Here is a 25,104-nt window from a genome sequence, read left to right on the forward strand (position 1 = left end):
TGCTATTGTTATTTTCATTATAATATAATTATTCTATATTATTACATTATAATCATATATATTATATATGTATAACTATTATGTTATAATATAATTATTCTCATTTTATAAATGAGAAAACTGAGTCTGAGAGATGTTAAATGGCTTGCCTAGGGTCACACAGATAGATAGTGTTTGAAGAGGAATTTGAACTTAGGTCTTCCTGATTCCAAGTCCAGTATTCTTGCCCAGTGGGACACACTGTGCCGCATAGACATAGCTGCTTAATGAAGAAAACCACAGTTGCATAGGCTCCGGCAGTTGGGCAAAGGACTTTAAGACTACCAGCCCTGCTCTGAATTCAGAATTTGTGGAAATTATATGAAGAGGAATGTGTAAAAAGTATCCATGGTGATAGATTACCTCCTTTTAGCCATTCCCCAGTCACCAGGTCACCAACGAGTTCTTTGTAGTGGTTCTCAGTGGTCCTTATTTTGAATATCTCATACAAAGGCATTGGCAGATGCCATGGGAAATTCTATGGAGTTCATTTTATTTTGACTAGAAGAAGCTCCCAGTAAACCCTGAATCTTTCCTACAGTACTTAAACTATTGCTAAGAGCCTCTTATCCTTGGGCCTACTTAGTTATTAGACCTAGCTACCAAAAGAGGTAGAGAAAGAAGGTTGGACTTGGAATAAAGTGATCTGGATTGAAAGTTTGGAAAAGATACTTACTGGTTAAATGATTCTAGGCAAGTCACTGACCCTCTCTGAGTCTGTTTACTCACCTGTAAAAGGAAATCCGAATAATACCTCTGCTACCTGACTCATAAAATTGTGAGGAAAATGGTTTGTAATTAAGTGATGTATAAACATGAGCCATGAGTTATTATTACATGCCCCATGTGTTAAAGTAATGCTATGACAGCAGCTTGGTACTATGGACTCCGATTATAGCAGCACAACTGTCCTCACTGACCATTTCAGAGTCCCAAGCCCTGAAACAACTACTAGTCACAAACCACTGGTGCGAGTTACTTTAGCTCCCTTTGTCACCAGCAAGGGTAACCAGGTCTCTTTCTGAAAATGAATATAAGCCATACTATTCTTTAGCAGTTTGGTGTAAAGGCAAGAGCACATCACAATTGGCACCAGAAAAACTAGGTTCAAGTGTTGTCTCTGGTACTTAACATATGACATTGAGAAAGTCGGTTAGTTTCTCTGGGAGTGTTTTCACTCCTATAAGATAAAAGGGTTGGATAAAATAACCTTGAAGTCATCTTCCAGCTCTCAATCTCTGGTCATATGATCCCACCTATGAGAAGCTGGGCATCATTTCATATCTGCAGGTCTCACCTTCCTCATTTGAGCTGAGTGCATAGGATTTTAGAACATCTCTATGGTCTCTTCCAATTCTAAGTCCTATTCGGTTACTATGGGGACATCCTTTATTGCAATTACTGTCCATAATTGCCACCGCCTGACCTTTTGGATCACTTGAAGTATATTTTTGCTTTCACCACATTTTCCTTGAGGGAAATGTGCAAAGAAATATATATTTCTAGGGGAGCAAATGGAAAATTACTTTTCCAGTTGATATGAGAGCCAGATGGGAAGGTTTTAGGAAGAATACTTATAAGCGTGGTTCAAAAAGTGCTTTTTAGGTCTTTTAGCACACTGGGGACTGCCAAGCAGTGAGGATGGAACCTTGGAAGATGGAGGTGATTCTGATGTGGGAAGCTTCTATGACCATAAGGGACCTGCAAAAATTTCTGGGGTTTGTTATACATTAACATCTCTTTCCTTATTTAAGAGTTCCCCATAACATAAACATGGGCCACATTATTGTACACTGATCATTGTAATACAGGGTATTTTGTATGTATTAGTGGTGATTCTTGTTCTCCACTTTGTTATGGAGCAGTATTCAGGATGAATGGTTTTGTCTTGGACCCAAGCGAGGTATTCTTGTTAGTGAAGTACCAATTAATCATGTAATCAAGTTAACCTGTGTCATAGCCCAGTGTTCCTCACTCTGTCTCTTACTACTCGTGCGACCTTTAGCAAGTCACAGGACCTCTATAGGACAGTCCCTCATCTGCAAATTGAGGGGGCTAGATTTTGTGTCCTCTAAGATCCCTTCCCACTCTAAATCTATGACACTATGGTACTGTAAATAGAGATCCTGCTCCAACTCATTTGGGGAAAAATATTACCTTCCTTCCCCCCCCCCCCGCAAATAATTACCAGGATATTTCCTAAAGGGTAGGGATTTATTTTCAATGCTCACATACAATTGAAACAACTGAATGAGACAAACTATTTACATAAAGCATAAGTACAAAAAATATAATACAATTTATACTGTACATGATCAGGATTCTTCTTCTTTTCTTCTTTCATATTTTTTTTTACCAAAAAATTTTGGCAGAGATGATATAGGGGTGAGGCTGGGGAGGGAGAAATGTTTCATTGGAAGTGATTGCCAAATTTACTATCAATTTACAAAGTCTCTGATGACAAATTGACTTTGGATACAGAAACTGGCAATCAAGTCTGCAGTGAAAACAACAGTATCACTTGCATAATGATAGCTAATTGCACTTTTAAGAAATTTAGCAATTTTCTTCAGAGTTGAAGAGGTGCCTGTTTGAATTTATTTCCACTGGTTGGCAGAATTTATTTCCACTGGTTGGCTGGGCAATCCATTACCTGTTTCTTGAAGTGACAATAATAGAATGAAGGCAACAAGTAATGAGCCCCATGGCTGAGTTGCCAACAAATGAACCTTTTGGAGGCAATTCATATTCACAATCAATGTCTTAAGCAGATTGTTTTTTTTAGCTATTGGTCTTTCAGTTCTCATTAAAAATTCATCTGAGTTGTAGTATTACCACTATTGCAAACACTGAAGACTCTATGAATGACAAACAGTAAGGACAAAAGTGAAACTTAATGAAATTTCTGCTAGACATGTCTAGCAAAATGGTTTTAAGAATGGTACATGCTGAATGTCATGTGGCAGATGAAGAGAGGGCTCAAATCTGATGTGGAATGTTTAAAGACCAGTGTTAGGAGCAACCTTGAAACCTTAGAACATCTGGACTGGACAACTGAATGCCATTTTGTTGTAAAAATCAACAACAACAACAATAACAACAACAAAACAAGTTATCTCCTATTGAGACCGTCCCAGGGATTAAAAAACAAAAATAACTGCTCTGAGGACAATAGCAACACCATGCAAAAGACATCAAACAGTAAGGTTGAACAATAAGGAGAAGGTTTAATGAAGAAATAATCTTTCCATATGTTCATTTTTTTAATTCCCCAAAGAAATGCTGCAGAGTCCTCTGTTGCAATGCTGGGCTTACACACTGACATGACATATTCTGAAGGAGCAGCTGCTTCCCACACAAATTAAATGGTGCAAAAACACTGACTTCAACAAGTACTAAACAGATCCTGCATTGGTCAGAGCATAAGCATTTTCTTACATGATGCCATTTCAAGTTGCATAGGCTGCTGGGTTCATTCAAAGCCTTTCTTTCACAGTACAAAAGGAAGAGGTCCTTTTAGATTCATAGTTATGATTTCAAAGGAGTAAGTAGGAGTTCAGTGTGATAGGAGAGTGCCTGTGTCTTACAATGGGAGATAATAGTGCCCTGAATTTGTAGCTCTGTGTTTTGGCTTTGGAATCAACTGAAAAAAAGAAGCAGAAGTCAGGCTTGATCTCCAAAATCATCCTTCATCTGCTACCTACCATGTATACAGCAGCTGTCAGTGACCTGTGATCAACTTTCCTGTTTCTATGGATGAGGCAATGACAAGAACAATAACAAAAGTTTCTAAAGTCTGTAGGCATCTTGATGACAACGCTAAGACAGAACATGCCTTTCAATGTTCTTTGGAATATGTAAAAAACAATTCAGATAACAATGAAATTCTCTAAGAAGTCTCTATAGAGCTGTGATGATCCATTAACATTAGATAATGAAGTAAGTGTTCTTAATCATTTGCCATTCCTGAGTTCAAAGGGACATGTGAAAATGATTTCTTAAAAATATTTCCAGTATCTTTTTATCTTTTGCTAATTGGAACAAAAATGTTCTGGTGAAATAACCAAATGCTGACCTTCCTCAAGGCACTAATTCATGTCTTTTCAAAGGAAAGGTTAAATACCTATTCTAGAGATGGTCCAGCAAGGTGTTTTGCCTTGGAGAAATTGTAAAGTGATGAAGTTTGGATTGCCTAAGAGCAAGATTTCCTTTCCAGCTGCGAGCCTTTTATCTGAACGTGGCATCATTTTCAGCCTCAACTACCACAACACTAAATTGCAACAGAAGAGATTGATGTTACCAAAGAAGAAGGATGATTTCTTTTTCTTTCTTTCTTTCTTTCTTTCTTTCTTTCTTTCTTTCTTTCTTTCTTTCTTTCTTTCTTTCTTTCTTTCTTTCTTTCTTTCTTTCTTTCTTTCTTTCTTTCTTTCCTTCCTTCTTTCCTTCCTTCCTTCCTTCCTTCCTTCCTTCCTTCCTTCCTTCCTTCCTTCCTTCCTTCTCTTTTGCCTCCTTAACCCTTTTGGTTTAGAAAAAGGAACTGTTAAATAGATCTACTGTGTGTGTGTGTGTGTGTGTGTGTGTGTGTGTGATAAACATATACTCAAAGTCTTAGCCCTAATAAATGCAAGTATGAAAGTTTTCTGACACTGAACATATAGCATAACTTCTCTGAACCTCTGTTTTATCACATGTTAGAATGAGATACTGTTTAACCTTAGGGTTGTTTTGAGAAAACTCTTTTGTAAACTTATATAAATGAGCTGCTGTTGTTTGCCCAAGTTGGAAACAAATACTTAACTCTGTTAAACATTTGACATGATTAAAACAGTATGATTTTCAGGAATTTTTTAAAAATTGAGTCATCTTTCCCTTAGAACTACGAATATCCAGAGATTTATATCAGTTTATGAATTAGGTCCTCCCAATTTTTGTGTTTTGTATTTTTGTCATTTTTCTTGTTCAATTATCATGTTAGATTGGGTGATTATTTTGAATAAGCCTCATTTTTAGTTAGTTTTACATTTTATTATATCAACTTTGTCCATTGAGACACACATACAAAGGAGGAGGAATTCGCTATTTTTAGAAATCATCTATAAATTCAATAAATAAGACTGAATAATTTGGTCTTTTCCATTGCATTTCAATAACACAAAGCACAAAAGAAGTAATAAAAAGCTGTGGGGTTTGTGTTATAGTAGAACACAGGGAAATATATTGCTGAAAAACTATTTCAATGAAAATCAACTACATCTTCACGTACACATTTCTTTGAAGGATAGCAACAAGACTGGAAAGGTCTTTGAGATCATCTAGTCTAACCCTCTAACTTTGCAGATGAGGAAATGAAAGTCTAGAAAAGTGAGGTAGCATGCCCAATACCATTAAGTTAATGGCAGACATGGGAATTGAACCCAGGTTTCCAGATTTTCAGAGTCCAGTTCTCTCTCCACTATACCATCTCTTTTAGTTAGTTAAGAATCATCCTTATGTTAGTTCTCTTTTATGTGCCCAAATGGAGGTACAGGTGACCTCAATATAGGGTATAATCTCCCCCAAAAAACAAACCTTTTTTTTCATACAAAGTACAATGGACATGATATATTTTAGTAGCATATTACTTCCCTAGTTAGGTTTCTGTGAGTTTATATTAAATTAATTTATATTGCTTGAGTCTTTTTCAAATGAAAATCAGCATACATGGTCTAGAAGGTTTCCTTTTCTCTATTTGCATGATTCCCATGGGGAACCTTGACTCTCTCACCAAAATAACACCTTTAGAATTCTTGCAAGAACAAAGATATATCACTGAATTTCCAATATCTTTAATCTTTAATTGTTTAAACTGTGATCTTATTCCCTTTACTTAACAACCTTTAGCCTCATTTGTCATGTATTTAATTGTGGGTGAATCTTAGCAGAAACCACCAACCACAAATGAATAGGAATAGCAGCTATATAAAAGTGTCTTCCCCTTGTATAAGGGGCAGCTGCCAGTGATTTGTGCAAATAAATATCAATTTCTCTCTCTCTCTCTCTCTCTCTCTCTCTCTCTCTCTCTCTCTCCTCTCTCTCTCTCTCTCTCTCTCTCTCTCTCTCTCTCTCTCTCTCTCCCTCCCTCTCCCTCCCTCTCCCTCTCCCTCTCCCTCTCTCTCTCTCTTTCCCCCCCCTCCCTCTTTCTCCTGATCATGAAATAAAACCAATAGCAAGTCTTCCACACTAAGAACTTTTGGTTTTACATTTGCACACATCAACACTTTCACTCACCACTGCTGTTGCCACCTGTTATGTAGCCCAAAGCCTTCTTACATGAGAAGATTCTATGGCACTGGCTTTGTAAATAGCAATAGTAGAGAGAGTAAAAACTGCATTAAGATACAAGTGATGTTATAGTAAAAATTCATGCACAAGAAACACAATGAAGTGTTAAATGATATCCAGAGGCTACAGAAATTTGTGCAGTTATAGTATGTATGCAGCCGATGTGGAAAGCTGTTTGAAAGCTATGGGGAAATTTTCTCCTGCTCTGATTTACTGAAAGAAAGAGAGAGAAAAACACTTATAAGTTTCCTAAGGTCTTAGTAACTTTAAAGGAGAAAATGCTTAATTTGTAGTGTGTAATGAAGAAAACAGTTGGGTCAAATAATCCATTTTGCTTTACGTGAAAGTATGAATTTTCATATGTGTTTTAAAATAAATTCTACTGTAACTTGTCTCTTTTCATTGACATCTGGAAAACCAAACAAGGCCCTTAACAGTCACAGTTTGAAGTCTTACCCATTCTTTAAACTACAATCAACAGCCAAAAAATCTTCACTTAAATATATTTGTTTTAGAGGTCAACTGGTAAAATAAAGATGACCTCCATTTAAATAGTATCATTTTGGTGTCAGATCTCACAGATTCAATGATTAAAGAATATCCTTGAAGGTATGCACAAATGATGACATTTTCTACTTCTCTTTAGGGTTATCACTGGATTTTATTTTTTAGAAATAAAATGTTCCAGTGGGATTTTAAATTGTTAAAATGAAAATTATTAGTATTTTCTTTTTCTTTGGCTAGGCAATGGGGTTAAGTGACTTGCCCAGGGTCACACAGCTAGTAAGTGTTATGTGTCTGAGGCCAGATTTGAACTCAGGTCCTCCTGAATCCAGGGCCAATGCTTCATCCGCTGCACCACCTACCTGCCCCCAGCATTTTCTTTACACTTGTTCCTTTTCTGTTTGCATAATTTTAGATTTCAGGCTAATGAATCCTTTTTGCAGATGATTGAAATGGGTTTTGTATATCTTGCTCAAGATGTTGTTTCAGGGATGTGATGTTCTTAATAATACACGTTGTACCTTCTATTCTCAATTTCATTAGAATTTCACTGATATTTAATGTAATAACAAAAGTAAACACTATTCTCTTGCTCCAATGTGAAAACTATAATCCTAATTAAAAAACATTTGATTAAAATTATTAAAATTTTTCTGTAATTCAAAGGAAGTATACATGGCTAATATAGCATTTAAAAGCATAAAAACAGACGTGCTTAGGATGCAATTAAATATAGCTATGTATGTATTAAGTACAATTACCACATGACCGTCCCTTATCTAGCAAGAGAGTGGATCAGACCTCTATATGATCTCTCAAGCTCCTTTTTGATTTTCCTCTCCTAAATTGCTAATGGATGATGTCCACTTTTCCTTATATACCTATCCTCAGAGCTATTTGGAAAATATACATATTAAGATGATATGTTAGAATTTGGTTTTTCATCTAGTCTATGAATTGTTAGCATAGATATTAGATGACGATTTAGATTGTGGCCTTAAAATTGGAAGGTACCTTAGAGGCCATAAGATCCAAACTCGTCATTTTACATATGAGAAAACTGAGGCCCAAGGAACTTAAGTGACTCCTATGGGGTCACACATCTAGTGTATGGATGAAGTGTGATTTGAACCTAAGTTTTCCTAACTCCAAGTCCAGTACTCTAACCACTACATCACGTTAGAAGAGACTGACTTTGAACATTAGCAGGAATGACTACAAGAGAATCCAAATTGTAAGACTAAAAGCCAGCTTTATAGTGAGGTTCACCTGACTTTCCATTTTAATCAATTTGAATATCATTACAGGAACTCTGATTAAAATCATTTGATGTCACCTTTTCTCCCAAAGATTCAAAACACTATATATCATCAAGGTAGTGTGGGTTGTGACTCCAATTCTCTGCCTCTCCCCACCCCGCAGTTGAAAAAGAAAATCAAGTTGTACGAGGAAAAAAAGAGGTCAAGCTGTTCCTCAAAGTTTCTGCAGAAGATCAATGCTTTATAATAAAAAAGAACAAGTGTATGTAAGTGCTTTTTGCTAGTGGTATTCAGTTATTATTGTGTGGACAAATTGTGTGGGTGTATGAACAAGAGGTATGATGTGTAAAGCATATATATATATGTATATACATATATATATACACACACACACACACACACACACACACACACACACATATGACATGACTATAAAATTACTGGAAAAAAATTTAAAAAATCACATATGGCTAAAATATTTCAAGAAATATATATATTTTAGTTTTTCTAATCTAATTACTGCTATTCAAAATTTGCAAAATGCAGAATGCAAGAAAGATTCTATTTGAATAGCCTGTAGGAAATAAGAGTAAAGGTTTTTTGGCAGTGGGTATCTTTAGAATTGTATGTTATTTATGTGAAAATTCTGTTATTTTTCCCCAGATGCTACAGAAGACTGATTATAATACCAGATTGGCTATCATTCTAAAACCTTTTTCCAACTAGTCTATTGAACTTGAAGCATTAATTTTCTTTTTTCTTAGGGTAAAAAATAGATGGCAAGAAACTCACTCAGAGGGAAAAATGAAATAAAGGACTACCCAGGGACAGCACTTGGTCCTTATGGAGAAGTGACAGGATAGGCTGAGTCTTCTATGAAGAATCAAAACAAACACCACAAATAGAATAAACAATGAGGAAGCTGTTCTGACTGTTTCATTCACTAAATGTAAATCCACATACACACAGCACAATCTGATGATGCAGCCAAATAACAAATACGATACAAAATGAGCTCATCATTGGAAAAGCATCCTGGAGGCACTGCACACAGATGCCATAAAATTCCCAGAGATCATCTGCCTTTTAAAACTTTACTACAGAGAAGTTGTTGAAAATATGCATAGAGGAGAAACCTTTCTCAATTAATAGCATTACATGGTAGATCATGGGCCTTTTCTAACCTTAAATTTTTTGCTTTGATCTTTACAGAATAAGACATTCCCACGTGCACATCCTTAAAAAGAATCTATATCATTCAATATCATTGCAGTGCAGTATTGCCAGTACTGAGGTTGATTTTCTACTAGATGTAATTTCTGCATATGTTTATCAGTTTGTTTGTGTTTTTGTTTTGTTTTGTTTTGCTTTTCTTTTTGTCAGAATGCTAATAGCTGTTCAGGTGAAGTATGTTTTACTGTTATTTTCACTTTAAAAGAAATTGTTCAAATATCATTACACAGTACAACAGTTGTGTAGCATCTGTTTACATCCAAATAATTTGGCTTTTTTCAACTTTCTGGGAAATGTCTGTGAATAGTGCTAAATACTAAAGCACTGAAATGGTTCTTTTATCAATAAACATTGCTCAGAACCTCAGGACCAATTAACAGGCATTTCTTTGTCTCTGTATGGCAGTCCTTGAAGTTAATTGCCTCAGATGTAGGTTGACATGCTGCAACAATAGAAGGTACTGTGAAAACAAGGGCAGTGGCACCGAAAGTAGACTGGTTATCAGTCCCCTTACCTGAAGTTTCAGGCACAACATGATGGCGGCTTAAAACTTAGATCGTATTAACTATTTACAGCATCTGGCTTATAGGAAGCCCACTTTAAACGACATCATTAATGCTTTTGTCAGGGGTTGATTAACATATATCAAATACTTTAGGAGGATGGCAAAAATTGCCTTTCATAACACAACCGCACTTTGGATATTTGTTAAAAAATAGGCATTGGAAAACAGAGATTTGTAATCAGAAAAGTAGTTCTGCTCTGTCCATTTGTTCCCAAGCCAGTCAAGGAAGTCAATTATTATGCAGTTGGTAAGTTCATGCTTTGGCCTCCTTGAGTGTTTCAATGAACCAGATGTGTGGATCCCTTATGCAAACACCATGGAGGGGAGGACTTCGGAATGCCATGCACATCCAAATGTTACAAGAAGACTAGTTGACCAGTAACATGCAGAAACTTTCAAACTGAATCTGCACTTCATCTTTCTACTCTCTTCCCCAACTTGCAACAAAAATAATTAATGTGACAAGATAAAAGCTTGAGTTGTCTCAAGGGTTCATGTAATCTTCTTTGTAGACATAAGTCATCTCATGTTTCCTGGCTTACTCAGGCTAGATTCCATTTTCAATCCAAAAAAAAAAAAAAGAGAGAGAGAGATTCTTCCAAGCATTCCAGTCTGAACATTCTTTAGATTGGGGAACATCTGGAGTCACTGTGATACATCTGTACAGTAAAATTTTTCTTCAGCATTTTATCCAGTGTTACGTAGATCTAAATACTTCAATTTAGAGGGACTCATCATTAATTACTCATTTTCCTCTTCTAAAATATCTTGAAAGGACACACCTAACGGAAGCCAATGGTAGTGTACTTAATGGAATCCCCAAAGGCAGGTAGCACAATTACAAAAAAGCTCAAGAAAATAATCCTCAACTTGTTAGAGAAATTTGACTGACCACAATTAGAAAACTTCACACACAGCGACAAACAGTATTTCTCATGGCTCATTCAACTATGAACAGGTGCTGGAGACCAAATTTTCATGATGTCACACAGGTTTTGTTGTGATAGGGTATGTATTTTTGGGAGCAATGGGACACTGATGGCTTGAAGTGTGCTTGAAATATCTCCAAACTTCATCTCTGAAGCAGTCATGTAGCACAGGCCTTGGGGGACTGGGGAATTACAAGAGACCAAAAATATGAGATCTATTAGTACTCATCATAATTATTGAGATCTGTAAAATAGGCGTTAGAATAGGTCTTTGCAGTGAGATGTGGATTGAAGTATTTGTTTCTTTCCTCTAGGATCAAGTTGTTTTTGTTAAATGCCTGTAAGAAGGATAAAAAAAACCCATTAAGTTATATTTCTGGAAGATATTATAGTAAGGAGCAGCCCTTTAGCAGAGAACTTGTGTTCTCATATAAGTTCACAGAGGAAATATAATAACAAAATATTCTGCCACCTTTTTTATTTCCAGATCATAAACAACATGAGACACTTAACTGTCAAAAAGAATTTCTAGTAGGATTCTATTCCTTAAAATATCCTTTTGAAATTTCACTTGAAGTCAGTAACTACTAAGAAATGTAAATTACTTTATTTGGAAGAGAACTGAGGTGATTTACTAGAAAGTTTAGCTAACTCCAATGAGTCCTGAAGAATGGAAATGTGTAACATTGCTTGGTTCTTTACCTGCTTAGTGGCCTTCATAGTACCTTATATGAAGAGGCTTGTGATAATCTGCTCATCTTTTCCCAAGCAACCTCAATCTTCATCTTTCCACTGTTTTTTCTTTGCCTTTTCTGCAGTTGTCCTCTCTCTATTAGATGCTTCTTCCACACTTTTCTAATATAATGTGCCTATTCCTAGAGAATCAGAATTTAGAAGCCCCAAGCAATAAGGATTGATGCCAGGAATTGTTTTCTTGTCCCTGTCAATTCCATGAAATGTACTTTGACAGCTATCTGATGATTCATGAAAGATCAGAAAGAAATCAACACAAATATCTCATACAAATGGCATTCCTAATCATCAATATCAAAATAGTCAGGTCCTGGTGAAATCTGCTGACTGGTTACAATTCTAGTTTTTCTGTGCCCTAATTCTAGCTCTGATATGCCCTTAATAACAATGACCCTTAAATGACATGTTAGACTCTAGCTTTATGTAAAACTTTTATGAGAGTGTTCTCTTAGAAGCAGTGTGGTAGAAGAAAAAGATCACTGGCTTTGGAATCAGAGTACATGTATTCAAATTCCATCTGTGATACTTATTTTCTATATAACTTTGTTTAATTCACTTAACCTGCCTGGGCCTCAGTCTCCTGAGGTCAGGCTAGATGACTTCTGAAGTCCTTTCTAATCCTAGATCTATGACCCAGTTATGTATGAGTAAAGTATAGTTCAATTCTCCTGTTAGTCCTTCTCCAGGGACACAGCTCAGAAATAACCATGTCATTAATAGTCTTTTTTTTTTCATCTAACTTAGTTGATTTACTTCACTCATTCTGGCTGCTAGTATATTAGGAAACCCATGTAAAGAGCAAACTTGTAAAGTCTTAGCCCAAGTGAGGATGGACTGCTGCTAATAGGGAGGAAAAAAAAAACAAAGATAATTCAGGAAACAGTGACACAAAGATTTAGAGATTCAAACTGTCCTTAAGATAGAGGTGCTCATGGAACAAACAATGGTGGAGAACCATTTAGCAATAGAAGGGAAAAAATAAACTTCTGAGAATGAATAACTGAAACACTAATAATGAAAGGGAATCAATGAGCCTATTTGGAATGTCCATGTATAATATCCATCAATAAAGGGAATTCTCCTCAATTATATGATATGATATAGTGGGAAAGAGAACTCATCAACAGCTTTCAGAGCCTTCTGACTTGTGCAACTGTTATTTTGGATAGCAAATAAAGTCAATTGTTATTTCTCTATCCCCTCAGCTATAAAGAGGAGATACTTCTAGTGAGGCTAGTGGGTCATTTGCTAGCCTCTATAGGCTGGCATCATTCTTTTGATATGGAAAAGTGCACAGTATTAATTTTTTTAAAGTAATTAGGAAAAGTGAACTTGTAAATAGAGTCCCATGAAATATTTATTTTATGAAATTCTGAAGTGTGCCAGAATTCTACCTAAGTATTCTTTCATGAAATGAACTCATAAATCTTTTTTTTCCCTTTTTGGTTACCTCTAATTATGAATAGCCTTATTTTACCCACTTCCGCATAGCTGGAATTTACTCTAATTCTGTAACTCACTACTGAATATACAAGGATGTCTGGGATATAGGAGATACAGAGTTCAGTGTGATGAGCACATTTTTTTTTACTAAGGTTTACTATTTTCTGACTTTTCACAAAGATTTCAAATATTTACCAAGTCTTCATTTGATGCTGTCTTACTGTACCTTGATGCTATACTCTTATCCTCTCTCCCTCTCCTTCTCTCAATCTGTCTCACTTATTCTCACCTAATACAATTAAAAAAGTTAAAGCAAAGATTCTTGAAATCTGAATTCCGTAGATAATTGTCTCAATCTTTCATTTTGTAGATATGTGTATATATACACACAATATACACCATATATATATATATATGTATATATATATATATATATATATATATATATATATATATATATATATATATATATATATATATATATATATATATATATATATATAATATATATATATATTTGTTGCCTTCATACTGTCTCTTCCAATTTCTTACCTTGATGGCTTCTACAGAATCATATTTATCCAGTTTGTTGATGTGGTTAGTTATGCTTGTATTAAGAGGAGCTGGTGAGACTGGATGGATGACAGTAGCATCATGGGCTTGCTGCTGGTATCGCTGGCAGTATGTGTAGATGAGCAGAGTAAGGAGGCAACCAAGAATAGAGCTGCTTAATCCCACTGCAATCATATGGAACATGTTGAACTCTGAAAAGGATATAGCCAAAGCAATATTATATTTCATTCAGACATGTATAAAAGCACAAAGTCCTCAGATGACAGAAATCCTGGGGCTCTCCCAAAATAAAAGAAATTATAGTCTCTTCCTTTACAATGTCATGCTCACCAACACTGTTTCCTTCAAGAGCAAGTATATTCCAAGCCAATGCTCTTAAGGATTATAATCTGCCTTTTACATACCATTAAATATTTAACACCCTAGCAAAAATCCCTCTTTTTCTAGCCTTCATAAAAGATCACTCCTTTTTTTTTCTCCTAGTGCAATTACTCTGTATTTATAGAGCTTCTAAGAAATGTGCTTTTTCCTCAAAGTATCATTTATTAAATCTGATTAAGAAAATGCATTGATGACATTGAACAAAGGCATTTAAATGTTCATGAAGAGTTTCCTTTTAAATTTTGTATTTTAATGTAAATTCACTGAAAATGAAAAGCTGTCCAAACCTATTTGTACATAATAGATTTTTAACAGATTTGTATAGATTCAGTGCTTTATCCCTTCTAATAGTCTCTGATTTTTTTCTTAAGTTATATTTATTGGATTATAAATATTAAGCCTTTCAGCTATTACTAACTCACTTGTCCTTATCTCTGTATTAGAACTGCTTTGTATCATGGCTAATAACAAAACAACACCTCTGAAAGATTTTACTAATAATGCCAAAACTATTAAGGGGTCTGATAGATTTCAAGCTGGTGAAAAACTTTTTTAAAACAAAATTCAGATGAAGATTGGATAACAGAATATTACATGCAATAAAATGCTGCATCATCCCCACCCCAATACACACACACACACACACACACACACACACACACACACACACACACACCCCAATTTATCTGGAACACGAAACTGTTGGCAAGTGATTCCTTGGCTAAATCTTCCCAAGCCATAATTCACATTCTAAAAATCACATCAATATAATACTGTCCCAGTAAAAGACTGAATTCTGGAGTCAGAAGACTCAAGTCTTGACTGGATTTTGACTCTTACTTTATGACACTGTTTAAGTCATTTTTATAGTCCATTTCCCTCATCTGTCATGTGGGGGGGGTGGGGAAGATGTGAGTGTTGGATCCTTGCACTACTGCAGAAGACTATTTTGTGGAAAGTGCTTTGTAAAGGTCCAAATGTTCTATAAAAGGGAGCTATTATTATACTCTTGAAGCTGGAAATACTCTAAATACTATGCCATTGTCATTTAAATTGCTTTAAGGAACAATCTCAGCCTCTATAGCCATCAATTTATTGATGAAAAACATGGAAATTTCATCTCAGAAGTGAATCTGATTTGTCCCTCCCATGCCAACAGAGAAAATCTGCAAGGGTCTCAGGAATTCAGGAAATTAGCTATATTGTTATCATCAGAATCAGGAAGTAACATAGGGCTTACCATCAGAACTGAGTTCTAGTCCCTAGATCTAATGCTTATTTGTATATATCTGTCCAAGCCTCTTAATTTCTTTGAACCTTACTTTCTTCCTAGACAAAAAAAGGGAAAAGTATCCTTCTACCTGCCTCCAAGGAAAGAAACTTATATAAAATGTTGAGTGACCCAGACTCTTCCTAAAGTCTTTCAGATTCAACATTAATGTATTCCTTCTTACATTATTCTCTGTCCCAAAGTGATTCATCATTGGACTCTCAGAAGTCCACCAGCTTTAAAGGCACAGGAACAGGTAACCTAATTTTATTCTTAGAACTTCCCTGGGCTGCCAAAATTTGACATGTTTTGGAAGGGAATTCTATATACGGTGTAGAAATGTATGGTTCCATCTTCATCCAGTCAGGTTTTGAGTTTTGAGGCTTTCTCTGACTTTGACTGAGATTGCAAATTGAATAAATCATTTAAATTCAACTTTACTCATAGGACACCTAACTGAAGGCATCATGTATTTACAAATTATTTTCCATTAATATGACTGCTGACTCAGAGGGAGTCTTGGCCTCTAGAGTGTCTTTAGTAACTCAGAGTCTGCCTTTGTTAGCCAACAAGAATGAAAGCAAAATGGAACCCACGGGAGGAAAAATAGTGCGGTAGAAAATATAGAAATAAGTGAATCTGACATTAACAAAGAGTAAAAACTTACCACCACATCTTTTCTCTTCTACACTACTGGATCGTGCTACGGATATTTCTGAAAGGACAAACAATATATAATATATCCAGGGTTTTCTGTTGTTTTTTGTTGTTGTTGATGTTGTTGCATGTAGGAGACACTTTAAGTAAAATTCTAACAATTTTGATTATTATAAAGACCATCCTTGATAGAGAGAATACTGGAAAGGATGCACAAACTTTATATGAAAATTATGAATTATGCTGCTTATCTATTTTTGCCCTTTGGATATTGTTTTGATTTGCATAGGGTTTCTTTGGTTATCAAACAATAATTAATGAGACTACCTTGACTGGAAAAAATGCACTATCATACAGATCAGATACTTGAAGTACCTTCCCTTTAGCTGAATATACAAGATTAATTTCAAAAAAATCCTAGAGTTTTTGTTGGTTTTTCTGCTAAACTGTCCATCACCAACTGTGAAACTGTGAATAGTCATAGCCTGTCAATTTCTTGCCTTAGATCTCTACTTTTATATAAAACCCAAATTGACATATTTCCTGCAGTGTGGAATCAATCTACAAAAGTTCAAAGGAAGCCATTATCAGTCCAAGTAAAGGAGTTTATCAGACAAACATTTTCACTTCCTCCTTTATGTAACGTCACATCCAGAATCACAAGTGGGATAGCAATAGGATTTGAAGCTATTTCACTGTTTTAATGCCCCAAGGGGACAAGACTATTGAGGGAATTCTGGAATGTTCTACACTTATTTTTTCATGCATTAGAAATAAAATTTAAAATTTTGATTATATTAAAATGAAGAGTGGTGGCTCTGCATCTACAATGTACTGAAATGTTGAATATAGCTAAAGATGATGGCCCTTTCCCAAATAGGATGATCTTAGTCATATATATAAAGAAAAAGCAGGAATGTGATTTAGTAATATAATATAATCTTGAAGTGTCACATTTTCATTCTAAAGGTTTACTTATATATTGGGTAAAAACATCATGTATGTATGTATATGTGCCTATGTATACATGCATATGTATATATGTGCAAATGTTTGTGTGTGTGTGTGTGTTACTCTCAGTACAACAGCATAAAGGACTTAGCCTATTCTCTAATATAATTGCTCTACTATGCCTAGAAAGGCAGTGTGGCACAGTGGAATGATAACTAGATTTGGAGTTAGAAGCTCTGGTTTAAGGTCCAAGCAATGCCTTTTATTGTGACCTTAGGTTAATCACTTAAGCACCTTGAGCATTGGTTTCTTCACCTGTAAAATAAGAAAGTTGGAGTAGAAACTCTTAAGCTGTAATTGTTTGACTCTATTAATGTCATCTACAAATAGCAGTGAGATTTTCCAGCTTCTACTATTTAAAATATTTAACTTAGTATTAACTTAAATGATTAATATTAATAAATATTTGTTGCACAGATAAGTGACTCATTCAATATATCTTACTTTTTATCAGGATTGATTGCCTTTATTAAGAGCTAAAGTCATATTGTAAAATATTGTGCACATATCTAGCTATATGTGTATATATGTATATAGAAATTATACACAAACTGTGACAATACTCTATCTTCTTATCTATCTCCACAAGAATTGATGGAACCATTGTTACTTTTTGTTAATATTTTTAAAAACAAAAGAGATATCAGACCTATCAATCATTTAATGTTTTACAATTACAAATGAATTTGTATACTTGATAGATATCCTTAATCTTACCTGGAATGAAATTGGAATCAAAAACACAAGACCGACTTTCAGTGGTATTTCCAGAACATTGGTTGCCCACAGGAAATAAAATGATACACTGACGGACCCGGAATTGAGTTCCAGAAGAATCACACTCAGACCAGTCTGACCAATCAGACCAGCTATCTGCAAGAGCCAGAAGGAGAAAGAGAAGGGACAGGAAATATTTCACATTAGAATCTAATCCGCCAAAAGAAAAGGCATAAAATCATGCCTTTATTTTCATTTGTTGCCAGTAAGATTATCCAATTTAATGTTAAGGCCTATGAGCAAACAGAAGGCATGATGTCTAAGCAAGGTTCTAAATAAAGGCAACCCACACAAAATATAGGTTTTCATACACTTTATTTTATTTTTTTCTAATTTATTTAGAGTGCTTTCACTTGTATTTGGCCAATAGTATGATAATATATTTGCCTCTGCAATTGTTAATGTGCAAGAACTATCAGTACTGTGGCACAAAATAAGCAACACACTCTATTGCACAGTGTATGTGTGTATGTGAAAAAAGATCAATCCTTTTAGAATGTCTCGCTAACAATTCCTCCAGAGCTAAACTTCAAAATCAAGACAATAACTCTTTCTTATGGAGAAAGCCCTAGAAAGGGAATTGAAGTTTTCAGTTACCACAACAGCCCTTATCTTTAGTTATAAACAATAATTCTATTCACTTAATGTAGGAAACGCTGTGCTGTACATCAAACGATATGATTTTTCCCATTTCTACCATTAGGCCATTTACTCTAAAATCCCCACTCAGTAGCTAGAGATTACAAGGACAGGACCCTGGTCATGGCCAGTATTCAAAGGGCCATTAAGTCACCTGATCTAATATACTACATTTGCTAGTGTTTCTAATATTGACTATTTGGAAGTGAAAGAAATGATGCTAATTTTGCTATTAATTTAAGCTGTAAGAATCAAATCCTACGAATTCTTATGATCAAAACATAAATTTTGTGGACCTTCTGTTCACAAAAATAAACATTAAAAATAGTAACTCTTTTGCCCTCCTGAATCTTTGGATGTACTAGGAAAAAAAGAAATCTAATTTTGCCTTTGACACTTGGAAATAAGACAAAACGTCTGCTCCAAAACTGGAAGGAAAGGACTTACATTAGTCTTATGCAACTTCATGGTCCTCTTTTCATTTTTTTCCCCCATAACAGTTCTACTCATAAATTCCCTGCTATGTGTGAGGTACTGGGATAAATAAAATGACAATCCCTCCTCTAAAAGAATGAAAAACATAGTATGGAAATAGGTATACTAAAAATATATATTAGTTTCAGTTCAATATGCACAAAAGGAGAGACGAAACAGGCATGAAACATGAGGGAACAAGGACCACCACTAGCTGGTTATAATATGAAAGAAATTGCTGGGAAACAGAATGTATAATTTTTATGGTGAACCATCTACATATCCTAGAAGTTCAAACAAAACCTTTGTTATAAAAAATTCCTTGATTTAAGTTAACTAAAAGCCATACTAGCAAGTCTTCCAGGTTCAATGCTTCCAATACATGACTCTGACATGGTATATCAAGGGCTGACCAGGCTTCACAGGTTTTAGCAACAAATTCCTACATTTTTACTTCAGATCATATCTCTAGGTAAATTTAATTTCATGTTCTGTCATAATCTCGTTACGTTATGTGTTCTCTTCTTATCTAATTCGATATATTATTTTTCTTTGTTTTCTTTTCCCAAGCTGCCCAGTCATTGCATTGCTCTTTAATGAAGACTTCATGCCTCTTATAATGTAGACATAATTTCACACAAAAAAAAAAACCAGTAAAGAATTATTGAGAGGGGAAGCTGGGTGGTACAGTGGATAGAGCACTGGCCCTGGAATCAGGAGGACTTGCGTTCAAATCTGACTTCAGACACTTACTGTGTGACCCTGGGAAAATCACTTAACTTCTTAGCATCCTAGGCAAATTACGAAGATTGTAAGAATCTTTCCTATCTATGTTATTAAAAGTCATTTCCTTACCTGGAGCCCATACATAGATAAAATTGTAGGTCTTGAGTCCCCTCCTCCCAAATCATTTACAAAACCAATAAAAAATAAGAAAATTTTTAAGTTGTTTCATATGGAAGTGTTTTAAGATGAAATGGAGTTTTTAATGTTCCCACAAAAGAGGGAATGTGAAATAACAAATTCTGACAAGAACAACATTATCGCATACAGTTAATATAGCAGACAAATATAAGTAGGTGATACTGAATTTCTTAATCTATGATTTACTGAGTTGTAGGTAGTAGTATCCAGAACAACAATAACATCAGTAGGAAGAGAACTAGGCTAAAAGTTTACCTGGACATGGTTGTGTGTTGCAGAGGGCCTCTTCAGTATGGAGCCCAAGGCATATGTCTCCTCCATATGCTGGGGCAGGGTTTGTGCATGGAACGGGTCCTCATGTAGTGACCACCTCCACAGGGTGGCTGAGCATTTTGACCACGGTGACCAACAAGACCAAACGCCATCAACTGTGAAGGAGTTACAAAAATACAAGCTGTTATTTTTCCAATTCAAGTGATTTATTTTTTCTAATTCATCCAAACTTTAATTCACTCATTTATTCCTTTTCATTATTAATCCCACAAATGTTTATTGAACATGCATACTCAGAACAACACTGTTCTGATTTTTAAAAGAAAATATACATATACATATGTATACAAACAAATGCATACACATACATGCAACAAGAAGCTTGAACTTAGGTGGGAGAGATGAGAACGGCACATTTGAGAATAAAACCAAAACAAACAAAAAAAGACTCTCAATATTCTTTGTTATGTGACTTTGTTGTATGGCTAAAATTAGGGTACACACTACAGCTATGGAATGGGGAGCTTGATTTGGGTTCACAGAACCACAGATATAGAGTGACTCAGGGACATCAGAGACCCTCTAATTCAACTTCCTATTTTGAGCTAGGATTTGAATATGGGCATTCTGACTCCTGAGCCAATGATGCATGCATTGTACCACAATCTTCCTTCTCTTCTGAAAAGGTAGTTGAATAAGTAGGTAGGGAAACTAATTCAATTTATTGAGAAGTCAGAGAACCCCAAAGAAATAAAAGTCAGGAAAGTAGATAGCAAATAATGGACAGGAATTGGAGGAAGTCATCAGCCACTGTGATCTCAGATCAGTGGTACTTAACTAGTTAGTATGCCCAAGTTATACATGTAAGCTTCGTAGGGAAGGAATAGTTTCACTCTTGCCTTAATATCTCCAGCACTTACTACAATCCCTGGTTCATTTAAAAACTTATACAAGGTTACTGACTGACAAACAGAAGAACAAAATCTGCCTGGGAAGGATCACTTTATATGACAAGAATTGCTATAAGCAGGAAAGTAGTGGAAAATATGTTTAGAAAAGGTGGGGGGTATTTTTAGATAGCTGCCTAATGCTATATACTATATTGTACTCTAAAAGACTAACAATGTAAATATTAAAAGTCACATCATTTTAAAAACTTGAAGAGAATTGCAAGATATATCTTCCACAGCTCTAGAGAATACATAGTATAAAAAATTATATAGGGCTAAATTGACAATTTTTATTTGAAAGCTTTGACAGTAAAAAATCAGTATTACTAGAAGAATATACATATATAAATATTTCATTAAACATCTCTGATAAGTATGATATTTGAAATCTATAAGAACCATTCCATCTCCAAATACTCAAATAAGTAGTTTTCAAAAGAACAAATTACAAACTAGCAACAACCATCTAAACAAGTATTCAAAACCACTAACAAGAGAAATCAAAATAACATTTAACTATGCAAACGTGGATCTCTATGTCTAAAGATAGATCTATGCATCTATATGTGTGTATGTATACACACATATACACACATATATATGTATACACACACATATATGTATCAATAGATATAACACAGCAAAGATAAGGGAAAATAAATACTGCAGGGGTTATGGAAACACAGCCATTCTTATTTACTAAAGTAGATCTGTGAATTTATCTAACTAATATTGGAATGCTTTGAAGTTGTACAAGTTACAAAATTCTTCGTATTCTTGAATCTGTTTTCCATTATTGATTTCATATTGACGATGAAGTTAATATTGCCTCAATAATGAGTTTCTTGGGACATAGGCTAGTCCTTAGGCTATATATGGGGCATTCCCAGGCTTTTCTGTCTTCTTAGGACTTACTAGACCTTTATTTCATTGACAAAGACTTCATCCAAGAGTCCAGCATCACATCTATTCCATGATAACAAATCAGAGTAGGACTTTGGTGAAGGAAGCCATAACACATATAATTTGATTATATATGATGGGTTAGCTTTATCTAGTATATTCATATATATATGTATATAATCTCCTATATGTATGTTATATATATTATATTTATATATGCATATATATTCAAATATATATTTAAAAAGTACTCTCCTTAGATTTAAGTGAGGCAGAGAAGCAGAGCAAAGTCGTCAACCTCACACTCTCCTCTAGTCATTAAAATCCAGTGGTGAGACAAAAGTCAAGAAAATTCTTCTGAAGTCAAGCTATAGCATACCCAGTCAAGATAATCAATAAATTTTATGAAATTAATTTCTTCCTCCTTAAAGAAGTGACCTTTTCCAGAAATTCTAGAAAATAATATAGTTTACAAACACTATAACAAATTTTAGTGACTAAACATATTCTAGAGTAAACTAAACATCTGGGTGCCCCATTTTAGAGAAGAACATGAAAAACAGAAGAGAATCCAGATTATGGGAAATAGAATTGTGAAAGGCCTTAAAACCATGGCATATGAGTCCTGCTTGAATTAAGTAGGTTTGGGTTAAAAAAGGGGGAAAAAAAGAATGAGGTATTTGCATGTGTGTGTGTTTGCATTAGGTAGACCTTACAAAGATGATAATGATATGATATATGATATGATATAATATGGTATTATATGATAATGCTTATGATATGATATACTAGAAATGCTTGGGTTGAGGTCTAGTTATGTATTTATTTTGATGCATTCTTAGGGCAAGTCCTCATAAGGAAGGGGAGGTCATGTAGACAGAAACTTCTAGAGAGATTGATATCCATGTGTGCACACTGGATAACATACATGTTGTTATAATGTGAGGATCAGACAAAGTCAGACATTTCTTAAAGGTTGTAATAGTGGATGTAAGTATTTTCTGGCTCTTGCTATTTGTATACAAAGACATGAATCTGTAGTTATTACAACAGTCATACATACTGAATGAACTTTATTTTTCTTAATATAAATATTATCAGTGCAAGAGTTCACTCAGCTACTGATCATTGACTCTATAAAGCAAAATCATTAGCATCTGAAAACAATTTCATAACAGAATGTTTTCAGTTTATTGATAACAGAATTAAGTGAAAGAGAAGGAAATAACAAGATGTCTACATGGTATATATTATTGTGGGATTAAGTTGATTAATAGTAGGGAAGTGACAAATATTATTCAAGCTCCCAAAATTAACTGTGAGCCCTCTGAAGGGAATTTTTCCCTCATATTTCATCACAGTGCCTTGCACATAGTATTCAATCTAATTCAATAAACATCTATCAAGCATAGTGAAAGATACTCTGCTTGGTGGTGGGCATGAGTAGGCACTAAATAAACAACTTTTTAATTGAACTGAAATATATTAATTGAATCAAACCAATAATTCTAAAACTAGATGTAAAACTAGACTCCAGCCAGTGACATAAAGAGACAGGAGAGAAGAGGAATGTTGCTACAAGTAAATCCTACTAATAAACACAATGGAATTTCAAAGCAACAAAACCTTTGGAATGATTATTGGATACTTCAACCTAAAGCAAAATTGGTTTAATGACAAAATAATACAAACAGCCTTGCTGGGGTGGGTGACAAATTAAAAATAAAAAATGTAGAAATACTAAAAAAGCAAAAAAGATGGGAACAAATATAATAATAATTTGTTTATATATACCACAGATAAATAGAATAAAGGAATGAAGAGAATATAATCTCAAAGCAAATTTTCAAGGACATAGAGAAAGGAAAGGAAGTTAAATATTTTGAAAAACCTCAAGACCATAGCAGAAATTGAGAAACTATGTTAGGTTAAGGTTAGGATTGGATAGCTAGTTTAATAACTTAGCTCATATTCCTTACTGATCAAACCGATGGAAAATATGGGCAAGGGAAAATTAAAGTTAAGAATTATAACCTTGAACATGAAACAATTGACTCACAATCCAACAATAAGCTGCCTAAAAGGAACATAATTTAGAGACACATACATAAAAATGTATATAGCCAGTAATAATAGCACTTACTATGCTTCACCTGATTAAAAAAAGAATAGATATGATCTTGATATTTGAAAAGCTAAATTAAAATTATGAAGTGTTAAAAGAGACAGGCAGGGATATTTGATCAAATAGGGGAAATATAGCAAGCTTAGAAATGAAAAAAAATCAGTATTAAAGTTTTATACACTTTACGACATAGAAACTAAAATTTTAAAGCAAAAATTAACTGAATCATGAAAGGATTTAGACAGATAAACAATAATTTTACTACCTCACTAAAAAGAGTGTGACAAATTCTAGTTGTTTCTGAGATAAAATATAACTCCCCAGTACAGTTTTAAAAAAAAAGAAAAGAATGAAAAAAGGCACTCTATAATCTGACTACAAACTTTCTCAACCTTATTTCACATTACTGACATTTAGGTACTCTGTGTTCTAATCAAATTATACTTTACTGATCAAGTCATCTCTCATTCATGGACTTCATTCCCTCTTCACCTCTGTTCTTCAGAATTCTTAACTTTTGCAAGGCTCAGTGCAGTACCTTCTGCTTGAAGCCTTCTCTTTATCTCCAAGTTGGCAACTCTCTTTGATTTACTATGTACATGTTTATCTTTGTATATGTATCCTTGCATATGTTGTGTAATCTCCTTGATGGCAGAAATAATGTGATTTTTGCCTTTGAATTCGCAATTCCAGGCACAGTGTTTTGTACACAGTAGGCACTTAATAAATGTTTGTTGACTGCATTGCAATCAGAAAGAAAAATAAGCTAGAAAGAATTTAGGGACTTTAATATAAAAGGGGAGATCTAGAAAGTTTATGGAAATAGCTAATGAGAGATAGTACAGAATTCTCTTTTTACTAAAATAGATGGAACATTTTTTTAAAAAGTTGAACATGCCCTAGAAGTTAATCAATTATATATAATTTCAGAATGGCAGGAGTTTTAAAAATTACTTTTAAAGTTAAGAGGAAATATGATTAAAAAAATGCAACCTTAGAAGGTAACTAAAAATGAATTGTTAAATAATACTAAATTATACAAAAGGCGAAGAAATTATAGACATATCAAAATTGTTGTGGTAAAAATAACTCTTTAGAGGC

The 25,104-nt window shown here is 34.4% G+C and overlaps 1 protein-coding gene across 1 annotated transcript in view; it reads right to left on the bottom strand.

Annotated features, from left to right (window-relative positions):
* Positions 1-9,037: 9,037 nt before the first annotated feature.
* The window catches only part of SEMA5A (semaphorin 5A), a 627,229-nt gene continuing 611,162 nt past the window's right edge, over positions 9,038-25,104 (bottom strand). Inside the window, 7 exon segments of the mRNA XM_021004419.2 lie at positions 9,038-11,188; positions 13,599-13,810; positions 15,938-15,985; positions 17,656-17,811; positions 20,008-20,095; positions 20,097-20,129; positions 20,131-20,180. Of these exon segments, the coding sequence (XP_020860078.1) occupies positions 11,069-11,188; positions 13,599-13,810; positions 15,938-15,985; positions 17,656-17,811; positions 20,008-20,095; positions 20,097-20,129; positions 20,131-20,180 (707 nt within the window). The 3' untranslated portion in view covers positions 9,038-11,068.

This window comes from Phascolarctos cinereus, unplaced genomic scaffold, assembly GCF_003287225.1.
Source record: "Phascolarctos cinereus isolate Bilbo 61053 unplaced genomic scaffold, phaCin_HiC Scaffold_4;HRSCAF=312, whole genome shotgun sequence".
Classification (NCBI taxonomy): Eukaryota; Metazoa; Chordata; class Mammalia; order Diprotodontia; family Phascolarctidae; genus Phascolarctos; species Phascolarctos cinereus.